This window comes from Paramormyrops kingsleyae, chromosome 7, assembly GCF_048594095.1.
Source record: "Paramormyrops kingsleyae isolate MSU_618 chromosome 7, PKINGS_0.4, whole genome shotgun sequence".
Taxonomy (NCBI): domain Eukaryota; kingdom Metazoa; phylum Chordata; class Actinopteri; order Osteoglossiformes; family Mormyridae; genus Paramormyrops; species Paramormyrops kingsleyae.
The window spans coordinates 22,765,516-22,791,727 of record NC_132803.1 but is presented as its reverse complement, the minus strand read 5'-3'; the positions used below and the strand labels follow the sequence as shown (position 1 = coordinate 22,791,727).

Below are 26,212 nucleotides of genomic sequence, written 5' to 3'. Positions count from 1 at the left end.
ATTCAATGGTGTCTTTTTTTTTGGCCGGGCAGTGTAAGTTTTGTTTGCTGGTTTTGAAATGGTAGATCTTGTGAAAGTGAGGAGATAGAGCAGTGTAAATAAGTAGATCTTCTGAGTCATTTCGCATTGTGGTGAGATTAATGGCACTCACATGAGATCAGGAAATGGTAGGAAAAAAAATATCTCTCTGTCTGCTGTTATACTGCAAAGACCCACGGCTGCAAAACTGCATTCACTCCAAGTCAAAGGTATCATTATAATACATACGAAATCCAATTCAAACGAAACAGTAAGAATAATCAAACTGCATTTTATCCACATTTTATATTCATGTTCAAAAAAATGAACATGTAAAAAAATGCTGGAAGACATTATGTAGTTACTGATACATTAAGTATGGTAGATATTATACCCAATTTGAAAAGTCCCTGAAGTTCTTCATTTTCTATGTTTTAAGCGGGTGAAGTTGCAAGAGATGAAACAGAGCAACTTCATTGTCATTGAACTGGTAGCAAGTACAACCAAATCCAAGCAGGCAGATGAGAGCAAAGTTTGGGTTCAGAGTGCAGCATTAGCTATTTTCTGGCACCTCTCAGGCATTTTTTTGGGTTTAGGGGCATTTTCGGGGTTAGGGCCACATACCACTGAAACTGTTTTTGTGGATTAAAAAAATGCATATCTCTTTCCCTGAAGCGGAGTTCCTGTCTTAGTAAATAGTAAAAGTATATGTTTGCAGTTTTCTCAGTGAATGTGAAAACATACAGCCTTCTTTGATGCTTATCGTTTATCTTCAGCTGCCTACTCAATACCCTTCATTTATCCATTTGTCAACAAGTGCTTTGGTGAACGTTCATATATCATAATAAAGTAATAAATAATAATGCATGCTTATGAAATAAGTTAAAAGTCAGATGACTTACATCCTGTTCAGGGTGTGACCCATCCTTATATGTATTATTGTGATATTTATAAACCAAAAACAGGAGAATTTACCTGAAATAAACCACAACCAAACAGAACTTAGGCCTATCTACCAATAGAGTCTGTTCAACAGACTCTATTGGATTCTCAGGATGTCCCACAGGGCAACTCAATCAACTGAGTCAAACGTTTTATGAAAATCGGCAAAGCCTGCAAAGAACCTCTGCTGATATTCATACTTGTGCTTGATAAGAACCCCTTCAGTTCCAGCATGTGGTTGATGGTAGACTGCTCCTGTCACTGACAGGCGAGCATGTAATCACGGATCCTAGCAAGGACCTAACCCGGCACTGAGACCAGTCTTATCCCACAATCCAGGCGATCACACTTCCCTTTCCAGACAGGGACCAAAAATCCTGTTTTCCAATCAGTTGGGATGATACATGTCTCCCTAATGGATAATGGATAATTCCCTGGGCCAGGGGCGTCAAAAGCATTTTGAATGTAGGGGGGCACACTGGCATAAAACTAATATTTTATGTTAAATGCGGGGGGGGGGGGGGGGGGGTCCAAATGAATAATTATGAAATGTGAGGGGGACATGTCCCCCTCAGATTTAATGGTGGCGACGCCCATGCCCTGGGCCATAGGTTTATCTATATATAGAAAGAGGTTGGCGAAATAAGCATATGCTTCAGCCAATACCTTTTGATTAGCTTTGTCCTGTGTTTTTGCTTTGTGGTAATTTTTATTTTGTATTCATTCAGATATTTGAATGTGAATGCTAATCAATAAAAATCAAATCAGTCTGAGGCAATTCAACTTATAGGCAAAGTTTGCCCCTTCCCAAAAAAAAAAATCAAAATGAGAAACTATTTTCATATCTAGCATGAAAGATGTCACAGAATAACGTTGATACAAATACAGTTTTTAACATAAAAATGGATACTTATAGAGTATTATTCATGAAGACAGCATTTCTTTGGCCGCCTTGCATCAGCTGTGATGAAACACGAAAAGAAGCCATGCGCTTCCACCGGGAGTTATAAACAAGCGAGGGAGGCTCGCGCTCAGTCGTCGCCCTGACTCGGAGTGCGCGAGCCGCAGCGAGCCATGCTGGATAATAAAGTCTTCGCCTCTTTCGCTTTCTATAGCGTACTACTTATTTTCAAAATGTACGTCATCGCAGTTATCACGGGGCAAGTCAGGCTGCGAAAAAAGGTGAGTATTTGTTCTGAAAAACGGAATCCTTAAACGGGCTTATAATTTGCACATATCTTTTGTGACTTTGAAGTAGGATTGCAGTTGCCTTATGAATACGTGCCTCTTCGACACGTTGGTATGTTTTATGTGTTTATTTGTACTGACGCGCTCTGTATACTGTGATTTAAAAGGCGTTCGCTAATCCCGAAGATGCGTTGCGGCACGGAGGAGTACAGTACCACAGAGAGGACCCCTACGTGGAGCGCTGCAGGAGGTCAGCCTGTCCTATTTTGGCTATTATTACAATGAATAAGTGTCCACGACATGATTAGGGTCGTTCAACACACGACATACTTTTAGCATTAAAATGATTAACATTCGTTTATTCGATTTTGGTGTCGGTTTTAATACCAAATTAACTGTTAATTATATTTCAAAGAACGCTTCTTACGTGTTGGGGCATGTCGATAAATTATTTCCAGTATCTTTAAAAGTAGAGTAGCTGTCTTTTTCCGGTGTGGGGTCCTTGTACAGTACTTGGATTTATGGTATGAAAAACCAAGCCGTCCAACTCCGCGGGATTAGTTTTGCCTGCAATACCGGCGTTTTCTTACAGTACTAATATCCATTAATAATCTCAGGAGGCTAAGCGGTATCTGTATAATTATGCAAAATCCTTATTCGTTTAAAGACAATGAGCTCCTTGCTTAAAAATGTTTTTGAAAATAAAACAAAAATGAAAGACCATAATTATGTCTAAAGAAAGCGCATTTTGCAACAGGAAATTAGTTGCGTGGTGTCATTAAATGACTAACCGTATTGTTGTTCTCAGCCAGAATTTTATGACACAATCTCTGCTCTCCTCTTGCCTCCCCGTAAGTAATCGGGTTTCAGAACCAGTTGTTTCCTTTAGTAGCAGGACCGTCGCTAGGGATTCGTGGGGGAGGGGTAATCCTTTACTGGGCCTCTCATTTTAATGAAAACGAATGAGTACACTATTTAAGGTAGTGTACAATTACTGGGGCGGGGCAAAGAATATTTTAGGGGCTGCAGCCTTAGCGATACCCTTGCTTATCAGTAAGGAAGTGGACCACGGCATAACAGTGTTTGTATGCTTTAGAAATTGTTGGTTTATTGGATTGGTGAAATTACATCACAGTATCGTGAACTACTTTTAAATACAGCAATACTTTCCATTCTTCTCAAGAAAAGAAAACAAATACCTCGAGAGTATAATGAGGTAATTCAAGAAAAAAAACATTAAAGCACTTACTGTCTAGCAACTGTTATCAAAAATGGTGTTGGTCTTCTGTCCTATAAACCTTTGCTATTAGTACCAAAATGTCAGAATAGGAAGTGAAAGTGAGGAAGTATTTAACTGAAAGATGAGATGTCTTATGCACAAGTGAAAATATGCAGCATTGCATAATACCAGCTGTTTTTCTGATCTTGGGATGATGACCATGAATCAGGGGTGTTTGTGCCCCTTTGGGGTAGAGTTTGGCCACATCTCAGTCTGAGCTTAGGCAGGGGCCATCATTGCTGAGAAGTGATGCAGAATTTCACATTTTCATTATGATTAAATGACGTGAGTCAAAATGAGAGCGAATTAACCTCAAATTGTCTGTGAATCATATATTTTTTGCAAGGAGATTTCTAGTATGTTTAGTCCGGCAGTTCAATTTATGCATACAGCTATTCTTTTTTTTAAATGTCTTGAATGTCATGTTTATGTTCAACAAAAAAAAAACAACAAAACTTAGATGTTTATTCGCAGCTGGAACTTAGAACAAAAGTTCAGTTACTACTTGGCCAACACTTTCACTGTAGAGTGGCCACTTTTGCAATGGTGCAAAAAGAGGACAAAGGCTCAATTTCCTTGTTTTCTTTGTCTTTCTGTTGCAGGGCTCATCAAAATGATATGGAGAACATATTTCCCTTCTTTTTCTTAGGCGCCATTTATTCCTTGACGGAGCCCACGCTGTCTGTCGCACGCCTCCACTTTTTGGTGTTCTTCCTCTGCCGAATCGTTCACAGCGTGGCGTACCTCTGCCAGCTGAAGGCTCCTACTCGCTCCGTGGCCTACGTCATCGGCCAGGTGCCGTGCCTCTCCATGCTTCTGCAGATCCTCTTTGCTGTAGCCTCCCACTGGTGATTGTTCTCAGCCTGGCGTGGCTTCAAAGACACTGTTGCCTTCAAAATGATGACGTCAGCTGTGAGGACCAAGGGATATATAGCTTGCGGCTGCTTTAATGTACCTTGGAACACTTAAAGTGCAGATACTATGCATAATGTATGTAATGTCGCAGATGATGGCAATATTTAAGAATGTGGTCTTTTTTTTATTTGTGACCAAAAGTGTTTTTCATGAAGGCTGTTATCATTACTAAATGTGTGTGTGTGTTTTGTTTTTTTTTACCTCTGATGATATATGTTTTGCTTTCTCATTTCTAGAAATGTTTTCCACAGAAAGCAGGAAAAATTACCGTGACTAAAACTGTCATTTACCAGGCAGTCTTTTACTCATAGAAGTGCTGTAGTCACTCCGTCAGGAAAATGCAGTGCAGTGTATCAGCAACGGGAGCCATTCTATGAAAAGGGTTATTTCAAAAAATATTTTGCATGACTGAGTATTTTCTGAACATGCTGTAAAATTATAGCAATGTTGTAGCAAGATGCTGCTATCCATGGATGCTCAGTTGAACAGGCTGTCACTTAGACTAGTGCATGTTTTGCGTAACAGTCGTAGCACGGATAATAGCACGTCGTATTGTGCATGTAGTTTTATACTGAGATCACAATGTGGTACTGGTAAAATAGAGCCATCCACATTCGTATTAAATATGCATTCATAAGTATTTGTCTGTTATTAGTGTAACTTTCTGTTGTTATTGGTTTTTTCTAGCTGACAGCATCAGTTAATGTATATAAAGTTATCCATCCATCCATCCATCCATCCATGCATCCACCTACAGTACATACATTGGTGTCTCTGATTTATGTGTCTTTATGTGTGAGAGTGTATCCCCTACAATGGACTCTTACCCCAAGCACAGAGTCCCTTACCTGTGACTCTTACCCCAAGCACAGAGTCCCTTACCTGTGCTCCCTGGGACAGAGCTCCAGCCTGCGGGGTGTGCCTGTACTGGACAAGCAGTTTATTGTTTCCCTAAATGTTCACGGAGCTGCAATGGTCCAATGAGTTTTTTTGAAAACTAACAAAAATCATATTATGGGATGTGTCCCCCTAAGCCATACTTAAAAGCCCGGTTAGCGATAGCGGTCTGTAACATTTGAGTTCATGTTCGAGCACTTCAAACTTTTATTTGAATCTACTGCAGTACCAGTCACAAATCTGGACACAACTGCTTTTAATGCATTTGTCCCTCATTCAGCTGTTATTCACCTTATACTAAAAGGCCTTCAGGCAATGAAGTAATGCAATTGCAATGGCCAAGAGATGTGTTCAGTGTCAAATTTTGGACTCTTCAAAACAGCCCCCTTTTGCTTCCATAACAGCACTGCAGACTCTTGGCATTCTCTCAGCCAGCTTCCAGATGTTTCCACCTGGAATGCTGCTCCCACAGTCCGGGAGCAGTTCTGTGCACACATTGGCTACCTTGCTCTTACTCTTCGATCCAGCTCACCCCAAACCAGCCCAATAGGGTTTAGGTCGGGGAATGTGGGGCCAGTTCATCAGTCACTGCACTCCATCTCTTTCCTTGTTCACAAGATAACACAGCACTTATATAACCTTGAGTTGTATTTAGGGTTGTTATCTTGTTGAAAAACAAATGATTTTCAGTAAGTGTCTAGAATTTTGACTAGCATTTTATGTATGTATAAAAAAACGATTTACCTCCGTCGTATACATCTACTATCTTTGCCTAAAACATTGAATGCAACTTAATGCTCTTTCAAGAACAAAATCAATGAAAGTGGGATTGAAAAATGCACAGCTAGTGATACTGTTGTTACCAAAGTGGGAGCTGTGTATCACTGACTGGGATTTTCATGGTAGTGGAGCATAACTTGTATTTTGTGAGCAGGGATTTCAGGCAGTCGTATAGGCAGACTGATGCATGAGGGTCTCATGTAGGTGCACTGGGATCTAGCTGCCAGCACTCGACACAAGCCTTCATCTCTGGCCTTGTAAAATCCACGGTATGTAGTAAAAACAATTTGATTAATGGCACTCTTATCTGATCATACTTCTTTCAGTCTGCATATTGTGCCAAGAATTTTTGCTTGTGCCTGCAGTGAAAGGCAAACAAAAACCTCTAATATTTTGCATGTTAGTTGTGTTTATCTGAGCATAATTAATTTGTAAGCCTTGGATTCATCATGGAAATGCTGGGGAAAGACTGTTTCCCCCTAACAGAGGCCCAGGCTGTGTCCAGCACACACCCAGCGTTTAAGTCCAACATTCTTCAGCTGCTTACACAAAAGGCTCCCAGGGGCAGACAATCCAGCTGGCCGTGGAGGCGTAGGAGCACACCCCAAGGGCTTATTTAACTTACACCAGACCCCTGATTCAGAGTGTGATTGTCTGCACACACGCTGACACTGCATTTTGATGGCGTGACTTACCAAAGCAATTTTACCCTAAATGCAGGAGAGTCCAAGGGCTTTGACTGTAGATGGTGAGCGTTCAGAATTAAGACAGTTTTGTGTTGTTACTGCCTAACATTGGAGTCGAAGCAGAGTAGAAACCTTTACTGTAATCCCAGCATATAAATGTTTTAGAAAGGAGCTGGTTTCTGGTTGAATGGATGTGAGTTGTATAGACTGAATGCCTGTTCTGTCTTGTTGAGTGCTTGCATGGAGTAACAGGAAATATTCTCAGGCTCAGGCAATTTCCTTTTGATATTCTGTACCAAGGAATGATGCTGGAATGCTGTTTGGAATGAATAGTTACCAGGTTCTTTTTACACAATGGCTAACATGCTATTTGGTACAGAAGTACAGTCTGCTTCATATGTTGCTCAGTTCACATATATAATTAATTTCATTTTTTCATAATGACTGTCTTTCCATGTCTCTATGGGTTTTCTCCAACAGTCCTTCAGGTAGGTGCAATTAGGTCTTAAATTCCCCACGCTGTGTAATTGTGTGTGTCTGTGTGTTGTGTGATAGACTGGCATCCCACCCAGGGTGTGCACAGCCTTGTGACCCCCCCCCCCCCACAAGATTCTGACCTGGATCAGCCATAATAGAAAACCAATGGATAACATCATTATGCTATAACTTGCATGTTCATTTTCATGCATCTCAGATCTGTGAACCCTGGTCATTGTTATGGAGGGTGGGAGTTAGGGTTAGGGTTTTGGGGAGGGGGGGCTGGAGCTTATCTCAGGGAGTATTGGACATTTGACAGGGGACACCCTGGATGGGATGCCAGTCTATCACAGGGCACAGGGCAGGGGACACCCTGATAGGGATGCCAGTCCATCACAGGGCACAGGGCAGGGGACACCCTGGATGGGATGCCAGTCCATCACAGGATACAAGGCTGGGGGACACCCTGGATGGGATGCCAGTCCATCACAGGATACAAGGCTGGGGGACACCCTGGATGGGATGCCAGTCCATCACAGGATACAAGGCTGGGGGACACCCTGGATGGGATGCCAGTCCATCACAGGATACAAGGCTGGGGGACACCCTGGATGGGATGCCAGTCTATCACAGGGCACAGGGCAGGGGACACCCTGATAGGGATGCCAGTCCATCACAGGGCATAAGGCGGGGGGACACCCTGATAGGGATGCCAGTCCATCACAGGGCATAAGGCGGGGGGACACCCTGGATGGGATGCCAGTCCATCACAGGGCACAGGGCTGGGGGACACCCTGGATGGGATGCCAGTCCATCACAGGGCACAGGGCAGGGGACACCCTGATAGGGATGCCAGTCCATCACAGGGCACAGGGCAGGGGACACCCTGGATGGGATGCCAGTCCATCACAGGGCACAGGGCTGGGGTACACCCTGATAGGGATGCCAGTCCATCACAGGGCACAAACAATACACACAACTTTGAGATGCCAGCTTGCCTGGCTGTAGGTCGCTGGACTGCAGCCTAAAGCCTATTGGACACTGGAATGACATGCAAACTCCATACACATACAAAGCATACGTGGGATTCAGGGACCACTGCCCTAATGAATGATTATTCAGCTTCCTTCTGAACAATTACTTCAGGCATAACCTTATGGGCATGAAAGAACATGTAGTGTGTATCATCAGATGGGTGACTGGACTTGAAAGGGAACAAGGATGGTCAATTCAGTTCTCATGTAAAATTTTCCTAATTCAAAAGCTATGAGATCGCTGGAACAAAGCCGTCCAAGACCATTATTCATGATCTTGAGATTAAGTTGCTTTCACTATAGTACATGCTTCTGTAATAAACATTTTTGGTAACACTTTACTTGATGGGGTACAAATACTTAGTAATAACTCAGTTACTGCTGAAATACAAATCATGATCAAACATAGTTGCTACCTGAGATAAAAGATGTGCCATGATTCATTAATGATGAACAAACATGAGATCAGTATTTCACTTGTTTTATTCATGACTTGTTCCTTCAGGTTTAGAGAATTAACAGACACAGTAACAAACTGCTTGAGATAAAGCACGCGTAAGGATTCATTAATAACTGAACATGAGATCAGTATGTAACTAGACAATTTATACTCCTGAAAACAGCCCCCTTTTGCTTTGATAACAGCATTGCAGACTCTTGGCGTTCTCTCAGCCTGCTTCCACATGGAGCTATGTCGAATGCTTCTCACACTGTCCTGAAGGACTTTCCACAAGTTCTGGGCACACGTTGGCTACCTTGCTCTTACTCTTCGATCCAGCGCACCCCAAACCAGCCCACTAGGGTTTAGGTCAGGGAATGTGGGGCCAGTTCATCAGTCACTGCCCTCCATCTCTTTCCTTAGATAACACAGCACTTATATAACCTCGAGGTGCGCTTAGGGTCACTATCTTGCTGATTAATGATTTTCAGTAGGTGTGTCCAAACTTTTGACTGGTACTGTATGAATATATAAAAAAATGATTTACCTCACATACTTCACATACATCTTCTGTCTTTACCTAATATGTTGAATGTAATTTAATTTTCTTTCAAGAAGGAAAACAATGATAATGAGATTTGTTTGGCTAAAAATGCACAATCAATGAAAGTGTCCTTTCCATATTAGGAGCCTGTGTGACACTGACTGGAATTCCATGGTAGTGAAGCATAGTATGTGAAGCTGGGATTTCAGGCAGTCATATAAACAGAATGATACATGAGTCCTTGTTTGATTGCAATGTTATATATTTGCATATACATAGTCCCACTTAAACCATGCACATTTTTTAAGATAACTGTGGTTTATCTTGGTATCTACCAGGGTTGGGGCCATTCCGGAATGCATTGATCAATTCCAGTCCAAATCAGGAAATGGAACTCGAGTTGGAACTTAAATCTCCCTGAAATTCAAATTCAACTCCAATTCTGTTCCCTGTAGTTTTTTTTCCAATCCCAGCTCCAGTTTCATTTCCTGACTTGGACTGGAATTGATCAATGCATTCCTGAATGGCCCCAACCCTGGTATCTACTGCTGTTTCCTGGTACAAAATGGATTAAGATTCTGGGAAATTATATCATTGTTGTAATTTCATTATAGTGCCACCTGGTGGGAAATACCATGCAGCGCTTTCACTGTTTTAAGGCTGTTGAGGCAGAGTGCCAAAACCAGGGGTGGACTGACTTTTCTGGGGGCTCTAGGGTGACACGGATAGAGGTCCCCTAAAAGGGGATTTCAGTAATTTTTCTGGCGCCGAAACAATAGAACATCCATCATGTAATTAAATTGAGGTGTGCCGGTGGTACTTACCAATCAGCGTGGGGGCAGGGGCCCATTCGGTATACGTATCGGGGGCAAGAAGGTATCTTGCTGTTGGATCGAAATGGACGAAGTTTAATCATTCCGTGTTTCTTGTATCTTTTCGCTGTTTTCATATTTTGTTGGGCAACTCTATACTGCTCCGGTTGGCAGTGAAACAACCGGTAGAACAGAGTGGGAAAAGAAAGCTAAGCATCAAAGTTTCAAAGTGGGGTAGTCCATTATAGCGGGGATGTGGGCAACTTAGTACCTCCTTCAAACTGTCACTAAAATGCAAATAACAGACATTTGTCTATAACTTAAATGACAATTTATCTTATATACATGAACGTAAGTTGTGAAAATTCTATCTTCATGGACCCCCAGTTTTTCAGGCGCCCCAGACGGCTGCCTGTACTCCTGCAAATTTGAACTTTCTTTACCCAAAAATACATCACTTTTCTATAGGACTATTGACAATAGAAGATTAATGTAAGGTTTATGGTTGAAATAGTTCTTAGCTTACAATAGTTCTTAGTGTGAGATTTTCGATGCCAAGTCTCCTCACACATTCACATGTATGTAACAGTTTTATTACCTTCTAAATAGTCTGCTGGGTCTGCAAACTACCCCAACGCTTTTGATGTAGCTAATTATAAGTTTGTAATGGAATAACAGATTTGTCATAAGATTTCTTGTGTGAGCGTGAAAGCTTGCAGCCCTGTTTTTTGCCTATGTATGGCACTGCAGGAGTCCAGTCTCCTCAAATGGGCCATAATACAGCAAGTCTGCAAAAGGAACTGCTCTCATTTTTCATATCTTACATCCCTCCTGTCGGCAAGCACCGAGACATGATAGCCCGATGGAAACCATTGAGTGTGAAACACTATATCGTAGCGGCCACCTACTTTGACATTGTGCGACTCTGACTGACTTTCGTTTTACAGTTTTTCTTCGTCCACCGGGAATTCTTTTAAAAGGTTTGGATTTAGGCAGCATTTCCAAACTGGTGCAAGCTAAACGATATTCCCGTCACGTATATAGGTAGTAAGGCAGTGCTTCGCGTTTGAAGCAGATGTGCCAGAAGTTAGCCCGTCACCATTATGCTTGTGCAAACCTGCAACGTCTCACATAAGCAGAACGTTTAAATATGATCTACTGCAGGCGATGCATTGCTTGGCTGTAACACCCTGCAGCTGCAGACTACTGATTCTGTGGGCCGGGCGCCCGAGGCGGGTTCCACTCAGATGCCTCCAGATGGAGTGAATGAGCTTCCTGGCCGGCGTGCAGTCGCTTATACTGCAGATACAATCATGGCGCCGGTGATTTTAATCATCCCTGAAACTTCTGTTTTGTCAAAGGCATGCAAAGAGGCATTACTGATAACACAGGAACAGGTAAACCAAAGGAAGCGAGTACTTCATTAACAGCAGAAAGGAAAACATAATTCCACTTGGGTTCTTAAATCTTGGAAACTACATCTGCTTCCTGGGATATTTTGAGGATTTTGTCCTCTTTCATTCCAAAACTGTGGGATTGATACACTGTGATATCCGAATGAATTTAACAATATATTGTGTTATCCTTCGTTTGATAAGAATTTAAAAAAACACTCTGGTCACGAACATAAAGGCACTTTGAAAAAATTCCGGAACATGGAACATAGCCCAAAAATAACAAAACAAAACAATAATAAAACAAAACACTGAATTAACACAGTCAGTCTGTGCAGCAATTGAACTGACTAAGCTTTTGACACATTCAACACATTCAAGTTTTAAATTGTTTTGCTGGCTAGCTTGAATGCAATTAGAGCCATCCACTGCTTTGGTGGGAAAATCAGGAGGTACAACAAAAAAAACAATACAATGTTTTAAACAAATGTTTCATTACACAACTTCATTTTGACCACTTCATGCTTTTCAGCAGATTGTACACGTATTATTGTAAACTCAGTGAGTGCCCAGTGGCCCAGCTTTTTTCCTGGCAGTCCCTCGGTCTCTCACTGGGGTCTCACTGTGTCAGTGGTCTCGTCCTGTGTCTGGGAGACGGGCAGGATCATGCGGCGCTGTGCAGGTGTCAGTCGGCCGTCGGCACTTGGCTGTGATGCAGGCTGTATTCTTTGGCCTTTAGGCGTAGGCTGGTGATGCTCTTGGCCATACTGGCTCCACTCAGCTGTACGTCCTGGGGGCCATTGGGTGAAGCCAGGCTGAGGAAATGGGACGTAACAGCAGATTGACTGGCGGCTCACAATACTAATCTCTGCCTTCAGCCACGGCCTGGTAGAGCTGTTATTACAATTCATCTTTCAAGATGTCTTTGTCCATGGTGATTAAATGCTGAGATAAATATTTATTATTCACTATTCTTTCATGTAAGGCACGGGTGCTGGTAAATATTTAATCATTTACTCCAATGGTGTAGTGCCCTTTTAAACATTTATTTGTTTAGCAGATACTCTTTATCCAAAGTGTCATAGGATTGTGAAACCAGGGACAGTCAGTCCCTGGAGCAATTGAGGTTAAGGGCCTCGCTCAAGGGCCCTGTAGTAAAATCACTCAGGGATTTGAACCAGCATCCTTCCGATCACAGACACAACAGCCGAAACTGCTGAGCCACACACCACATCACGTGGGGACATATCTGTATGCTAGGTGGGGGGAGGGGCTACCTGTAAGGTGTGGGAGGAGACCATGAGACAGAGTCAGAGCTGAGGAGGGTGGAGTGTGGCGCCACCTGCTGGTCGAGGGCTGCCCCCTGGTCATTGGGCCTGAGCAGACTGCTGGAGCGGCTGGCTAGGACCGCTCTCTCATTCCTCCGGAACTTGGCACGTCGGTTCTGGAACCACACCTACGATGTGAAGGCAAGGTGGCATTTCGCTGGCACTTATGAGCCACCATAAATATAAAGTGAAAAGTGAGATGATCGTGACATCATAGTACAAGAAGAGCAGAGTGAAATTTTTCAGTTGCAATGAGAGATTTACAGTCCTGGTTTCATAATAAAAGTCTTTTCATAAAAGTATCCTGTTTGTTATATTGTGTTCATATTTACAGAACATTTGTATAGGCTACTGAGTAGATGATGTACCCATCAGCCTTTCTCAGAAAATATAGAAAACTGATACTAGAATATCTACGAACATGGGCCTTGTTAGGTCCATATAGTATTTTAAGCCGAGCCACGAGTATTTTAGCCCCGATGCCAATCTTCCTTCAAAAACAAAGTCCCAGGTAAACTTGACTTAGCCCCTGACCTTTGAATAGCTAGAAACCACCTTGCTTATGAATTTAGTTATGCATTTATGAAAAACAATGGTAACATCAGTGACTTTTCTGTTCTTTATTCAGTCCTTCCTCATAACTAGGTAAATATTAACCATTAAGATGACCAGTGAATTCTTCATAAATAAAAGAAACCGTGAGACTATTTGTACAATCAATCGCAGAACAGTTCTGATGTGTTTTTGCGGCATTCAAGCTGAACGTTAACGCTGCCACTCAGTCTATTTGACACTCAGTGGTTGTGAGCGCGGTGACTCCCGCCCACTGTGTTGTCATGCGCATAGCCTTCGAAGTAGGCGGAGTGTAAGAACATCGGACCAGAGGGTGGCGATCTGGGAGTATTTTATGCTTTTAACAGCAACTAATAGTGATTTGCAGTCTTTGTAAAAACAAAATTTGAGAGGTGAGAGTAACATTTAGTGGTAAATCCCACTGCGGGACAACGTGAGTAATATGAAAAAAGCAATGGATGATTTGGGAGTCGCTAGCTTGGGCTGTTTGCTCACTCGCTACAGCTTGTGAAACAGGAGGGGCTGCGATCTCACAACAAAGTGTAAGTGACACTGCTGCCAGTGGGAGAAACATTGTGGAGGCATTTTAAGCCTTAGTCACTTGCATATACTCTCTTGGAAGATATTCAGATTGAACTGCAGATGACTGAAAAACGCTTAAAACAAAATGTACGAATGAAGTGCAAGAGTATACGTTATGTATGTTTCCAGTAGCCAAATTAAAGATTTTTGGTATCCTTTTTTCCTTTTAAATACTTAAAATTTTCATTACTGGTTTAAAAAACAGTAATATAGAAAGTATACATATTTATATATTATATATTCATTATATTAAAATACTAAAGTAAAAAGAGCTCATGCCGGAATCAGTATCGGCAGTTTTGTATCAGAATCTGATCTGAACTTAAAAACGTGGATCGGCCCGTCCCTAAGGAATACGCAGTTTACTCTGTGAGGCTCAGTGACCTGACCTGTTGCTCCAACTCTCTTTAACACAGAATGAACATTACTTTAAATCTGGGGTCCTTATCCTGGGGTAAATACACTTCAGGACTTGGATGGGATAAAAATTAACATCTTTATTTTTTCTAACCCAAAACTGACGCTTGGGGGTGATGGGGTCCCTTCATCAGCCTTCAGCAAACTACCACAAGTGACCATGGCAAAAAAGGTTAAGAAACCATTTCTTTATATGGATATTAACTGATAACATGTATGTAGGGGGCCAATCAGCTTTCAGCTGGGGCCAGTGCCCTTGTGGCCCTCCCCTGTACACACCCCCTGCTCCCCAGAAACACACATGACCTTCCCTGCCCAAAAAGACCTTATCAAATTTGCCTGTGAATTCCTGCTTCCCTTGTCCCTCCCCTGAAACAGTGAGTAAGCAGGGGTGGAGCAGCACGAAGCAGAGGGACAAGAGAAGCTGACATCAGCTGCCTTTGACTCTTGGCAGATTCTAGGCCAAGCAGTAAAAAAAAATGCTAAAGTGGGGACTTCCCAGCATGCCGTACTTCTTACTTGCACGCGGGCCTCACTGAGGTTGACCTGGCGAGCCAGCTCCTCTCGCACGAAGGCGTCGGGGTAGTGCGTGCGCTCGAAGACCTGGTCCAGGGCCTGCAGCTGGCTGCTGCTGAAGGTGGTCCGACTGCGGCGCTCCTTCTTCCTCCTCTTCATCTTGCGTTCGGCTGCTTCAGAACGTGTTTGTGGCGGAACAGAACCTGTAATCATATGGTCACTTTTGTGTGGAAATCTCTTTGAGGTTTTTTGGTCCTTTTCAGCTCCTGTTGTCCGCCTGCAATGAACAGGAGCTTCTGGTCAACTCGGCTGGGACACGTCAGTATTTTTGGATAAGTTACAGAACCTCATGGGAGAGATGATAAGAGGCAAACAGAGGAAAGAGTTTATAAACATGAAGGAATAAATGATGCGGGAGAGGAGAGTTGGTGTAGAGAGCATAACAGCTTTAGAGGGAATGGAAAAAGAGAGAAAACAACTGCAATGTAAAAAAGAACAGTGATCAAAGGTTTGCAGGAAGGGAACAGCTGTTGTACTTTTAAGTGATACACTAACTAAAATGCTTCAGTCACTATCTTGCATTAACTATCCATCTATATGATTGAAAAATGTTTATTTAAAATGATCTCTGACCATTTAGTTTTGAGAAGTTATGTATGACTTCAAGAAGACTGCTAAGTCTCCTTTTATTTGATATTTGCTGTTTTTCATAGACTCCTCCTCCATTTTTTGATGCCGTTTGGTCCAGCGTCATCAGGTGATCTGAACCTTCATATTTCACGCAGATAATGATCCACAAAAAAGGTCTGATTCAAAAATAATGTAGCTGCTCAGTGGCAGTGACTGTTAAAATGTGGTCGAGGTGTAAACAAAGCCTATATGCTTTGTTTAGTAAACACACTGAATTGTTAAACTATTAAATAAGTATTAAATCAATAAATGCTGAAGCCCATTCATTGTCATAGTATTTTATATTTAAACATTCTGTGTCCAAAGAGAATAAAAAACAAAATCCTTCAGCTCGATTTTCATAAAAGTCAGTTTTGTCCTTTAGATTTTCATGAAACATTAAATGAGGGTTCTGTGTAGAACATTAGCTGGCGTCGAAGCATTTTGCAGAGAGGAAGCATATCATGTTAGATACTGTACCTTTAAACAGCTGAACAATCAATCCATTTTCCAAGAGCCACTTATTTAGTGCAGGGTGACACTGGAACTGAGTCCTACCCCAGGACACAAGGCGCCAGACATTCGGGATAAAATGGCAAAAAGCCCAACTTTGGACTGAATTTTGTCTTTGTGGGAGGAAACTGAAGTCCCCAGAGGAAAGCCATTTGAAGACAGAGAAAATCCACATTCCATACATAGATACAGACAGAGATGCAGTGCAAAAATGACAGTGCTGTGTGTGTGTGAGGCCCCAGGACTACCCACTGAGCCTCTTCCTAAAAAACGGAATCATTTCCAGTTTTTTTCTTGGACATGATTAAATCAGCGCACTTGTTAATTATTTTAAAAAGACAGCCTTCATTAAATCTGATCCTTATTGTGTGGATTACAGTCACAGTCTCACTTTATGTGTAACTTTATTTGCTTTTAAAAATCCACTGACATTATACATTATGGCTTGTGCTTTACATATGACAAAAAGAGATTGCACTCTGCTTTGTGCACACTGAAGAAGGCATTACGGTGAAACGTGTCTGTGCAGAGACGTTCAATAAAAGCATATTAAGCAAAGTGTGACCTCTTCTTGTCATACGTAACTGATTATTTTTTGCAGCCCAACACTCTGACAATCGTGTTGTATCACTAGGAGTGAAGCCCATTTTTTCTGTACTTTATTGTGCTTTACATTTGTTTCTCCAAACATGCTTGATGGGCCGAATGACCTCCCCTCCTTTGTAAATTTCTTATGTTCTTATGTTCTTACATATGCATGCAAAACACTTCACATCAGCACTATGAAAATGTCAGATTACTAGTAAGGAGTGTAGAATGCATAAAGACTTGGGTTGGGGTTTTAACATTTTAGCCTGTCATGTACATAGTAAGGAATAAAGCAGGATAGTGACTGCACCCAAGAACTTGAAGAAGCTGGAGGTTGTTGGTTCAGACCCCAAGAGGGTTTGTGGTATCATTTACAGAGCCACGTTTGAGCTGCGTGTGACGGACTGGCATCTGTCTAGGTTTTCTTCCAGCCTTGTGCTTTATGCTGGTTGTGATTGGCTCCATGTGCTGCACCTTTCTCACTATTCCATTGACTGTACTAGATAAGTGTCAGTAGGATGGATATATATTATATATTCCAAAATGTGAACATCTATGCCAGGTCTTGCTACAAATAGGCCAAAAATAGCACTGCACATCCTGTAAAGCAGCCCGACACATCAAACTGTTTGTGAGTGAGCCTAAAACTTCTAAAACAACCTCACTGCACGTATGTTGCTGGGCCAACATACGTGTAGCTATGGTTGGCATCAGTTTACAAGCTTTGTGATGTGTGACTTTTGGATTAACCTCGGTATGTAAAAAATCAATAAAAACAGTAATGAACATCAAAACATTAAAACCGTACATGAGTATGGACAAGAAGTGGATGATAAGTCTGTACACTCGTATCTCCACTCTGAAATTGTCTCAGAAATATTCTTACGCAGATAAGCAAGGAGCTATTTTCTGTTCTCTGGTATACAGATTCCTGTCGATTTCTTGGACAAGGGGAAATTAAGAAGGAGAAATGTAGCACCTTTCCCACAGATAACGGGAGGCCGTAACAACAGGAGTCATTAACAAATGCAATAGTGCTTTTCTACTGCTACCAAGAACCAATCCGTACTGCAAAGAAACATTAGTTACAGCATAATTCCAGCTCGCTTTGGTTTTCCACTGCAGAAGGGTCAGTTTGGTAACAGCGTTGCCGGGTTTGGAGAGAGACAGCAATGTCCAAAGACCAAAGATATGCTTATTTACTGTTCACATGTGTTATGTTCCAACAGCAGACAAAACCAGACGAGACTCTTGTTGGAGCGAACCCATTTAATCCGGAAAAAAAACACGGACTTTACTTCACCTCCGTAAAACGTAAAAAGGATCTGAACACGGCATTGTCGTAGCAATGCCCGACATAACAACATGGTGTACATCATGATTTACTATGTGCTAATTTCTGCTAGCATCACCATCCTATTAGCATCAAATTCTAGGGTATGGCTGGATGCTTGCAGTGGAAGAAGAGTTTCCCAAGTCTTTCAATGTGTACCCTTGACCTTCACATATTTTTACATATTCCCCAGCAAAGGTTCTGATTCAACTAATAAATGAATCCAAGCACATGATTTGGAACACGGAGATGTATGGAGATAAGACTGTGGAATGCTGGGTAAGCTGATTTGTTTTAGAGTAGCTTCTTTAAGGCTGAGATTTTTCCTGACATTGGGGCTGAAGGGCATCTCCTTCCTGCGTCTCCCAGACGCATTTCGAAAAATGTCCATGTGGAACTGAAAAGCCCCTTTCTAAGCCCCTGAAGTCCTAAAAGCAGGAGAACGACTTAAGAACTACGCTCCTGCTGAGAAGTTCTGTTTAGTGGGCCTAGTTCCTGTCCTCTCCTCCTAATATCGAGCCTCAGACGGGAGCTTAATAAAGTGTCCATTAGACAGGCTTTAACTGTGACGTACGACTTTACTGCCATCGCTTACAGCTGCAAGAACCCCTCCAGGTGAAGTGACTGTGAAGGGATGATTTCTCTATATACATCTGGCTACAATGTGACAAAATAGTAGGTATTTGCCCCCCGCTGAAGAGGCTCTCAGGAAAACTGCAGGACTGTGTGGTTTGCTGGTTTTCAGTCTGATTTGTTTGTGATGGAAGCTGTACATCAGTGGTGGCCAGACTAGGTTTTCACTCAAAATAAGTTCTTAACTACTTTCCTGGAGTTATTTAAATAATAATCCACATCAGTTTCAGGTGTCAGGTACTAATTATAATATTTTAAACAGGGTTTCTCAAACTTTGATCAAAGGCCTGCATCAGATTTTCGATCAAAGTCAGCGGCCCAGAAAAATTTTCATTAAGAAAACAGCATTTCATGGACTTTTACATAATTAACAATAACTTTCGATACAGACACCGATATAAAAAAAGGACATTGCGGCCTTAGAAAAGATGCAGCGTAGGACCACAAGAATGATTCCTGGTCTTAGAGGAATGTCATACGAGGAAAGGTTAGTTGAGCTAAATCTGTTCAGCCTCAAGCAAAGGAGACTGAGGGGGGACATGATCCAGGTCTATAAGATTCTAACAGGTTTGGATGCTGTTCAACCGAATAGCTACTTCAGCATTAGTTCAAATACAAGAACTCGTGGCCATAGGTGGAAATTAGCGGGAGAACATTTCAAACTGGATTTAAGGAAGCACTTCTTTACACAGCGTGTAGTCAGAGTATGGAATAGTCTTCCTGATAACATAGTGCAAGCTGAATCCTTGGGTTCCTTTAAATCAGAGCTAGATAAGATTTTAACAACTCTGAGCTATTAGTTAAGTTCTACCTAAGCGAGCTCGATGGGCCGAATGGCCTCCTCTCCTTTGTATAGTTCTTATGTTCTTATATAACAATACCAGGCATATTTAATGCTCGCACCTCATTTTGATTCCCTGTCATGTGGGGGGGAGGAATTGTGACGAGTTATGTGTGTCTGATATATTTGTGTGTGAATCATATATTTTACTTCATACCACGTTACGCCTTTTCACGTTAACCGTTTTGATTCATAAGGTGCATTACCGACTGGGTCCAGACTAACTTGTGGTTCAGTCTGCATCCGGCCCACGATCCCGACTTTGAGAACCCCTGCTCTAAAGCCTTTAGCTCTTAAAGCCCGTTTATTAAAGGTCCCAGCTATTGCAAATTCAGCTAAAAACCAGTCATCTAGGGATTTTCTGGTGGAACTGCGCTATGAGCTTTTTAATGAAGAATCAGTGGTGTCATAATAAATGTGCATGTATAATATATATGGTGTCATATAATGTCATATGGTGTCATATATAATATATATGGTGTCATATAATGTCATATGGTGTCATATATAATATATATGGTGTCATATAATGTCATATGGTGTCATATATAATGCATATGGTGTCATATAATGTCATATGGTGTCATATATAATGTATATTGTGTCATATATAATATACATGGTGTCATATAATGTCATATGGTGTCATATATAATGCATATTGTGTCATATATAATATACATGGTGTCATATATAATATACATGGTGTCATATAATGTCATATGGTGTCATATAATGTCATATGGTGTCATAATAAATGCAGGTTAAACTGCTATTGTTGAAACTCCAAGTATTGGTAATAAAACAATAAAGCGTTAATAGGAAAGCGGCACATAAAGTGAAGGCCGTGATTTTATTAACGATCACAAACACACGTGTTTTATGTATAGTTCTAACACATACAAAGCTATACCTGTGAGCCATTGCCTGCAGACAGCATAAAGTCAGTCATAGATTGGTATCTTCTGGAACTAATAAATGTATTACAATTTTGAATCTCCTTGAAAATCCATGCGTTAACATTTTGTTCTAATTAGAAAAATAAATCAGTCCATCTTTTTTTAAACCCCATGTGTCCTATGAAGGGTCATGGGAGTTTGTATACTAATATGCAATGACAATGAAAGGATGTAATCTATCAAAAGTTTGGTAACACCAATTAATCTCAGCATGTTTTTGGACTGTGGGGGGAAACCGGAAAACCCAGAGGAAGCCCCACGAAAACACGGGGAGAACATGCAGACTCCACACACATGTGGCCATGGGGGAGACTTGGACCCTGGTCCCAGAGGGGAGAAGCAACTTGGAAAGCAGGGGGGGTCCAACAATATTATTATAGATTTTTCAATATTTAGACTTTATGAAAGCATTATTATTTGTTATGAATGTGTTTATAAATTAGTAAAAACATGACCTCAAGTAATGCGTTACCAACATTTGCATAGAACCAAAACCAAAATGTGTCCTAGGAGCAGTTAAACAATCACTGTACACTGTCATGAAATACAGGGCAAGCCCAACCTTCAAGTGACACAGCCGATTGCCTAGAGGGCGCCATTTCATTAGGGATGCCGAAGTGCCAGTGAAAAAAACCAGAAGCATCTGTGGTTGCATTTTATGATATTATCTCAGCAGAGTCTCACCCAGGGTGCCAGAGCATACAGGGACCCCTGTCTATCTGAGGATTTTATCTGCTGAAATACTAATCAGGGAGATTAAGGAGGCTACAATAAGGAGTACTTATAATTAAAATACGTTTTCTGATAAAAAAAAAAAAATACATGATTAGTGTGGTGAGATACACTACATAAGGAGCTCTGACTTTGAATTTGAATGGCATCCCTACAGGTCTGAGATGGTATTGCTAGCCAATCAATTAGATTTTTATGATAGAACTGGAGGCAAAAGTTCATCATTTATAAATTTGAAGCATCGCTGCCAATTTTCCAATAGCATGCTGCTGTGCATCTGTAGGCCAGGAGGGGGCATTGTTTTCTTTGGAATGGAAATGCACACCAAATCCAGGCCAATTATGTAAACCATTCTGATAGTGTACATTTGGCTCAAATTAACTAAGATTACATTGGATTTTATGTTTCATTTTTTATGTTTCATTTTTCCATCCGGAAATGGCTCATGTAAACACTAACTACTAATCACACTAAATGGAAATCGTTCATCTTCCCATTGCTTATCCAATACAGTACTGTAGGTGGGCCACCACAAGCAGCATGGGGCACGGGGCATCACCATTTGTCTTTGGATTGCAGGATGAAGCATCAGAGTAGACTGCTTATAGGTAATCCATGCAACACATGATGCTGTGATACTTTTAAGGGCAACAGCTCATCTTTGTAGAAGTTAATGATATAACCAGCTTTAAAAGCATTCCTAAAGCATTCTTGGATCATTCAATACATATTTGCATACTCTGACAATATATTAAACAGATTAATTGTATGTAGCAGGGATAATTTGACCCAACCTTACTGTACTTAACGAGATATACATTTTCATTTACATTTTGCATTACTTTTCATTTCTTTGAAACAGTTTGTCTAAGGTATCTGTTAACAGAACAAAATGCAGCTCTATCAGAGGAAAATTGCAGTGGTTTTGTTCATGTTATATTTTACATTTTAGATACAAACTGTTTAATTCAAACTGGTTCGGTTCACACAAGACTGACTGTAGAATCAGGTCAGGTCCGCTTGGGGAGCAGGCACTGATACAGCGTGTAGCTGCACCCAACACATGATGAAACGCCTCAGGATCCGGGCTGACGACCCCCCAGGGAGACACATGGTCCAGTCCCACCCTCCGGAAATGGCCATTCAGCAATGGGGATCCTGTGAGCCGGATCACCCACAGGGAAACGCGCCACATGGCCGTAGTGCTGTGACTGACGCTCCCTCACAATGCAGGTAATGTGACTCATTCGGGACTCACCTAGCAACCAGTCATTCGACTCAAAGTCAAACCAGCGTCACCCAAGGGTTCGCCGAAGAGACACAGTACCGAAGGAGTCCAGTCTTCGTCTCAAGTCACTGGATAGCGTCCATGTCTCACAGCCATACAGCAAGACAGGGAGCACCAGGACTCTAAAGACTTGGACCTTCGTCCCCTTACAAAGATATCAGGAACGCCACACACCCCTTTCCAGTGACCTCATGACCCCTCATGTTCTCCAAATCCATCTGCTGACTTCATAGGACGAGTCACCAGAGACATGAATGTTGCTGACGAGGTAAATGAACCTCTCAATGAGGTCGACACCTTCACCACAGACAGACACACTACTGATGGCTGGGCCTAAGAAGTCATTAAAGGCCTGGATCTTGGTCTTTATCCAGGACACTCGCAAGCCCGGACACTCAGACTCCTCGCTCAGTCTCTCAAGAGCCCCGATCAGAGCCTCCATTGAAGATCACACCATCGTTGGCAAAATCAAGATCAGTAAATCTTTCTTCACCAACAGATGTCCCATAGTTGAAGGACCCCACAACCCTGCCCAGCACCCAGTCCATGCAAGCATTGAACAAAGTAGGAGCAAGAACACACCCCTGCTGAACCTCGGAATCAACTGGGAAGAATGTGGAGGTTCTCCGTATGCACTGCACAGCACTTAAAGTACCAGTGTACAGGTTAGCCATAACGTCCAGCAACAAAAAGACTGTAGTCAGAATTCACAAACTTCTGTAGACCCTGCAGTTCTAAATGAGCCTCCAACTTCTGTCCATGAGGATGTGATCGATCTTCTTTGCCGTATCAGACGGTATCACCAGTATTGGAGTACCAAGTCCAACGATGCGGCTCAGGGTGTTGGAACCAGGTTCCAGTGACCCACAGCCCCTGACCTTTTGCAAAGTCAATGAACATGGAGCCACTTTCACCCCGGTCCCCAGACCCATGTGGACCAATACAATCCTCATAGGCAGCCCTGTCAGTCCCAGTGGTTGCATTGAAGACACCCATGACCAGTGGAGTGTCACCTCATGGGCATCAATCAACCACGAGCAAAGCTGTGAGTAAAATGTCTCCCTCAATGAGATATTACTCACCGTGGTCAGAACATACACTGAGACAACAGACAAGACACCCAAGGAGTGCATTAGCCTGAGTCTCATAACACGCTCATAGAAAGGAGTGACATCAGACACCATCGTGAGGAGCCAATCCGCTACAGCAACAGCTACTCCCTGAGTACAGCAGCCATCAGACCGAGCAGACCAAAAGTAGGTGGACCTACCTACAGAGATCTGGCCACTCCCCGGTCTGCGTACATCAGAGAGTGCTGCCACTGAAATGCGGAGTTTACGAAGCTCCCCCGACAGCAGGGGAAGATAGTCATCCTGCAGGAGAGACAAGACGTTCCATGCACCTACCCGAATGGGCCCCTCAAACTGGGACCCAAGTGCCACCATGCAGCAAGTGACACCTCAGCACCACCCCAGCCCCGATCCCCAACAGGGGATCCCCTGACCGCACTGGTTCTCTGCCACTTTCAAATCATGCGGGGATGAGGATCCCTAAGGCTTCCCCTCCATCCCCTTCATGGTGCGTGCAGCCTTCCTGTGGGCGGCTGCAGCAGAGCTACTCCCGCGGAGAGAGCAGAAGGGTGTCCTGCCTGTTTGGGCAGAGCTATTGTGAAGTGTTTTACGATGGCTGCAGTGCCAATCCTGTCAGCAAGCCCCGAAATCACTGGATAACCACTTGCAGGGCCAGATACAGTTTAACGTCATACCCAGGACTGTACAGTGTGGGACGTTTTTATAGAATAGCCCTTTTCAAGGCACAATTGCAATTTTTATATTTGAAACATTTATAAGATTTAATTAGCCTAATATGGTTTCTACAGTGTTATATCAATGTTGTGAAAATCTATTATTAAAATCTATTATTTTTACAATATTCAACAACTGAACATTTTTGGGGCATCACACGTGAAGATCCTTTTATCTAAAGTAACGTCCAACTGAGAAGCACCGGGGCTTCGGCGCCTTGGTTACCGGCTGCCACAGGCTCCGGCCCCGCGACCTGCCGGTTACGGGCGCGGCGCTCAGAGTCACTCAGGTGCGCATCGCCAGTTATTCGCTTTATAATTCCTTTTATTTTCTGAACGTGCGAAAGCAAGGTAATGTAAGCAAACGGAACTTCTTCTCACAAGGGAAACTAACTGATCCCGAAGTTAAGGTAAACGGCGAGGTTAGCAGAATGCCGCTAAACCTGTCTTAACACAAACTACAAACGCACTCATCACGCCTAATATTAGGTTTTTATAAAAACAGTCTGTAGATTAGTAATCTCTACGCTTTTTGCATCCGATGTTGTGCAAATAAAAATTCAAATAAACTTTATACAAAGTAACTTAAACTATTCAACGATCCTCGTGCCTCCAAGAGACTTTTCATTTAATTTTTGTTTTAAAGTTGCAAGATTTAAATGAGCCCAAGTTTTACTTCGTAACTAAATAAATGTTTATTTCATAACAAAGCAAAAACCTCTTTTAATCATTTAAATTAGATTAATTTTACTGATCCCAGATGGGTAAATTAAATTAAAATTACTTTTTTAAATGCCAGAAGGTTCCTGAAATCAATTTTAACTATAACACACAAAAAGTCATTGTTAAAAACCTAGGAAGCGCTGAACGAACGAAAACCATTTACAACTAAAACGCTAATGTAATTTCATGATTAACACCAAAAAGGATAAGGAGACATACCATACGAACGAAGTTAAACAAAAAAAAAGTTCAAAGGAATTTTAAATAGTTCAGCAATTAAATTTGGGATGTAAACTGCATGACTACGATTAAAACAGGGATTTTCATTAAGTAATTATTAAATGAAGCTCATTTGTTTGCAGCTCAGAACGAAGAAAAGAAAAACATAGCCTATATCAGACACGCATATGGGAGATAATAAATAATATGACATTTTCACCTGTATTGAACGGGCTGCTTACCGCGCGGTGAGGCGGCCCCGTTTCCGCTGCTTACCGCGGACCCCGCACGCCCCGTCTCAGCCTTCTTGGTCCCCACGGCTGTCTTCTTCATCCCCTTAACAGCTGGTGCTTCTTCAAGGTCCAGAAGGTGGTTCACGCTGAAGTTTTTTCTGTTTTGGCTGCCATCGATGCAGTCCATCCTCCTCGAGTTCTTTGGGAAAATCTGAATATCCACCAAATATGCTGGATCTATTTACTTTGAACTTGCCAATAATCTTACAAGTCTTTTTCTTCTTTTGCATTTATCAGATCCCTCCCCGGATTACACATCTGATTGACCATAAGATCGTGACGTAGCGAAGTGAACGGAATCCGTTTTCTAAATAAACTTTCTGCTTTCCCTCTTACGTCTTTTTTTCTTCGAAAAGTAAAAACAACTGCCACACCCCCAAGACTTGTGAAACCCTCTCCTCCCTTAACTGATGACCAGAATTTACGTACTTCACGTTTTCTGTTTTTGATCCTTCGTGACCTCGCAAGTTCAGCATTATAAAGAAGCCCTGACCCATAGTGACACAGATATCACACTTACGGCCGTGATACTGGAACTTCATAGTTTTTTAGATGTTACAAAAAGTTCCCCACCATTAAATTCGCCCCGAGAGGCCCTCTGTGCAGACTGTAATGAGATAGTTATGTTCTCATATAAGTCCTGAAAACTTAATTCATCTCCGCATGATTTATATGAACTACTCTTTCTAATTAAAACCAGTGGCTCGCAGTCGATCCTTTAATAAGATAGCAATTAATGTTTTTTCCCCACAGATTTTGTTGGAAGATTTATTGCAATAATATTATTATAAAATAG

General features: G+C 42.0%; 2 protein-coding genes across 6 annotated transcripts; one reads left to right on the top strand and one right to left on the bottom strand.

The window, feature by feature from the left end:
- Positions 1 to 1,962: 1,962 nt before the first annotated feature.
- Positions 1,963 to 4,982, top strand: ptges (prostaglandin E synthase). The gene is made up of 3 exons (XM_023807866.2): positions 1,963 to 2,142; positions 2,316 to 2,398; positions 4,030 to 4,982. The coding sequence occupies exons 1-3, from the start codon at positions 2,035 to 2,037 to the stop codon at positions 4,277 to 4,279; spliced, it is 441 nt and encodes a 146-aa protein (XP_023663634.1). The 5' UTR covers positions 1,963 to 2,034; the 3' UTR covers positions 4,280 to 4,982.
- Positions 4,983 to 11,413: 6,431 nt separating this feature from the next.
- On the bottom strand, positions 11,414 to 25,796 carry LOC111841812 (paired mesoderm homeobox protein 2). Of its 5 annotated transcripts, none has more exons than XM_072714519.1 (4): positions 25,344 to 25,796; positions 14,825 to 15,098; positions 12,683 to 12,861; positions 11,414 to 12,220 (listed from the first exon to the last, which is right to left on the bottom strand). In XM_072714519.1, the coding sequence occupies exons 1-4, from the start codon at positions 25,541 to 25,543 to the stop codon at positions 12,091 to 12,093; spliced, it is 783 nt and encodes a 260-aa protein (XP_072570620.1). In that variant the 5' UTR covers positions 25,544 to 25,796; the 3' UTR covers positions 11,414 to 12,090. The 5 variants fall into 5 exon arrangements, with proteins under 5 accessions (XP_072570620.1, XP_072570621.1, XP_023663628.2 ...); XM_072714520.1 differs by having other exon boundaries at positions 12,683 to 12,849; XM_023807860.2 differs by having other exon boundaries at positions 14,825 to 15,024; positions 25,366 to 25,796.
- Between the last annotated feature and the right edge of the window lie 416 nt (positions 25,797 to 26,212).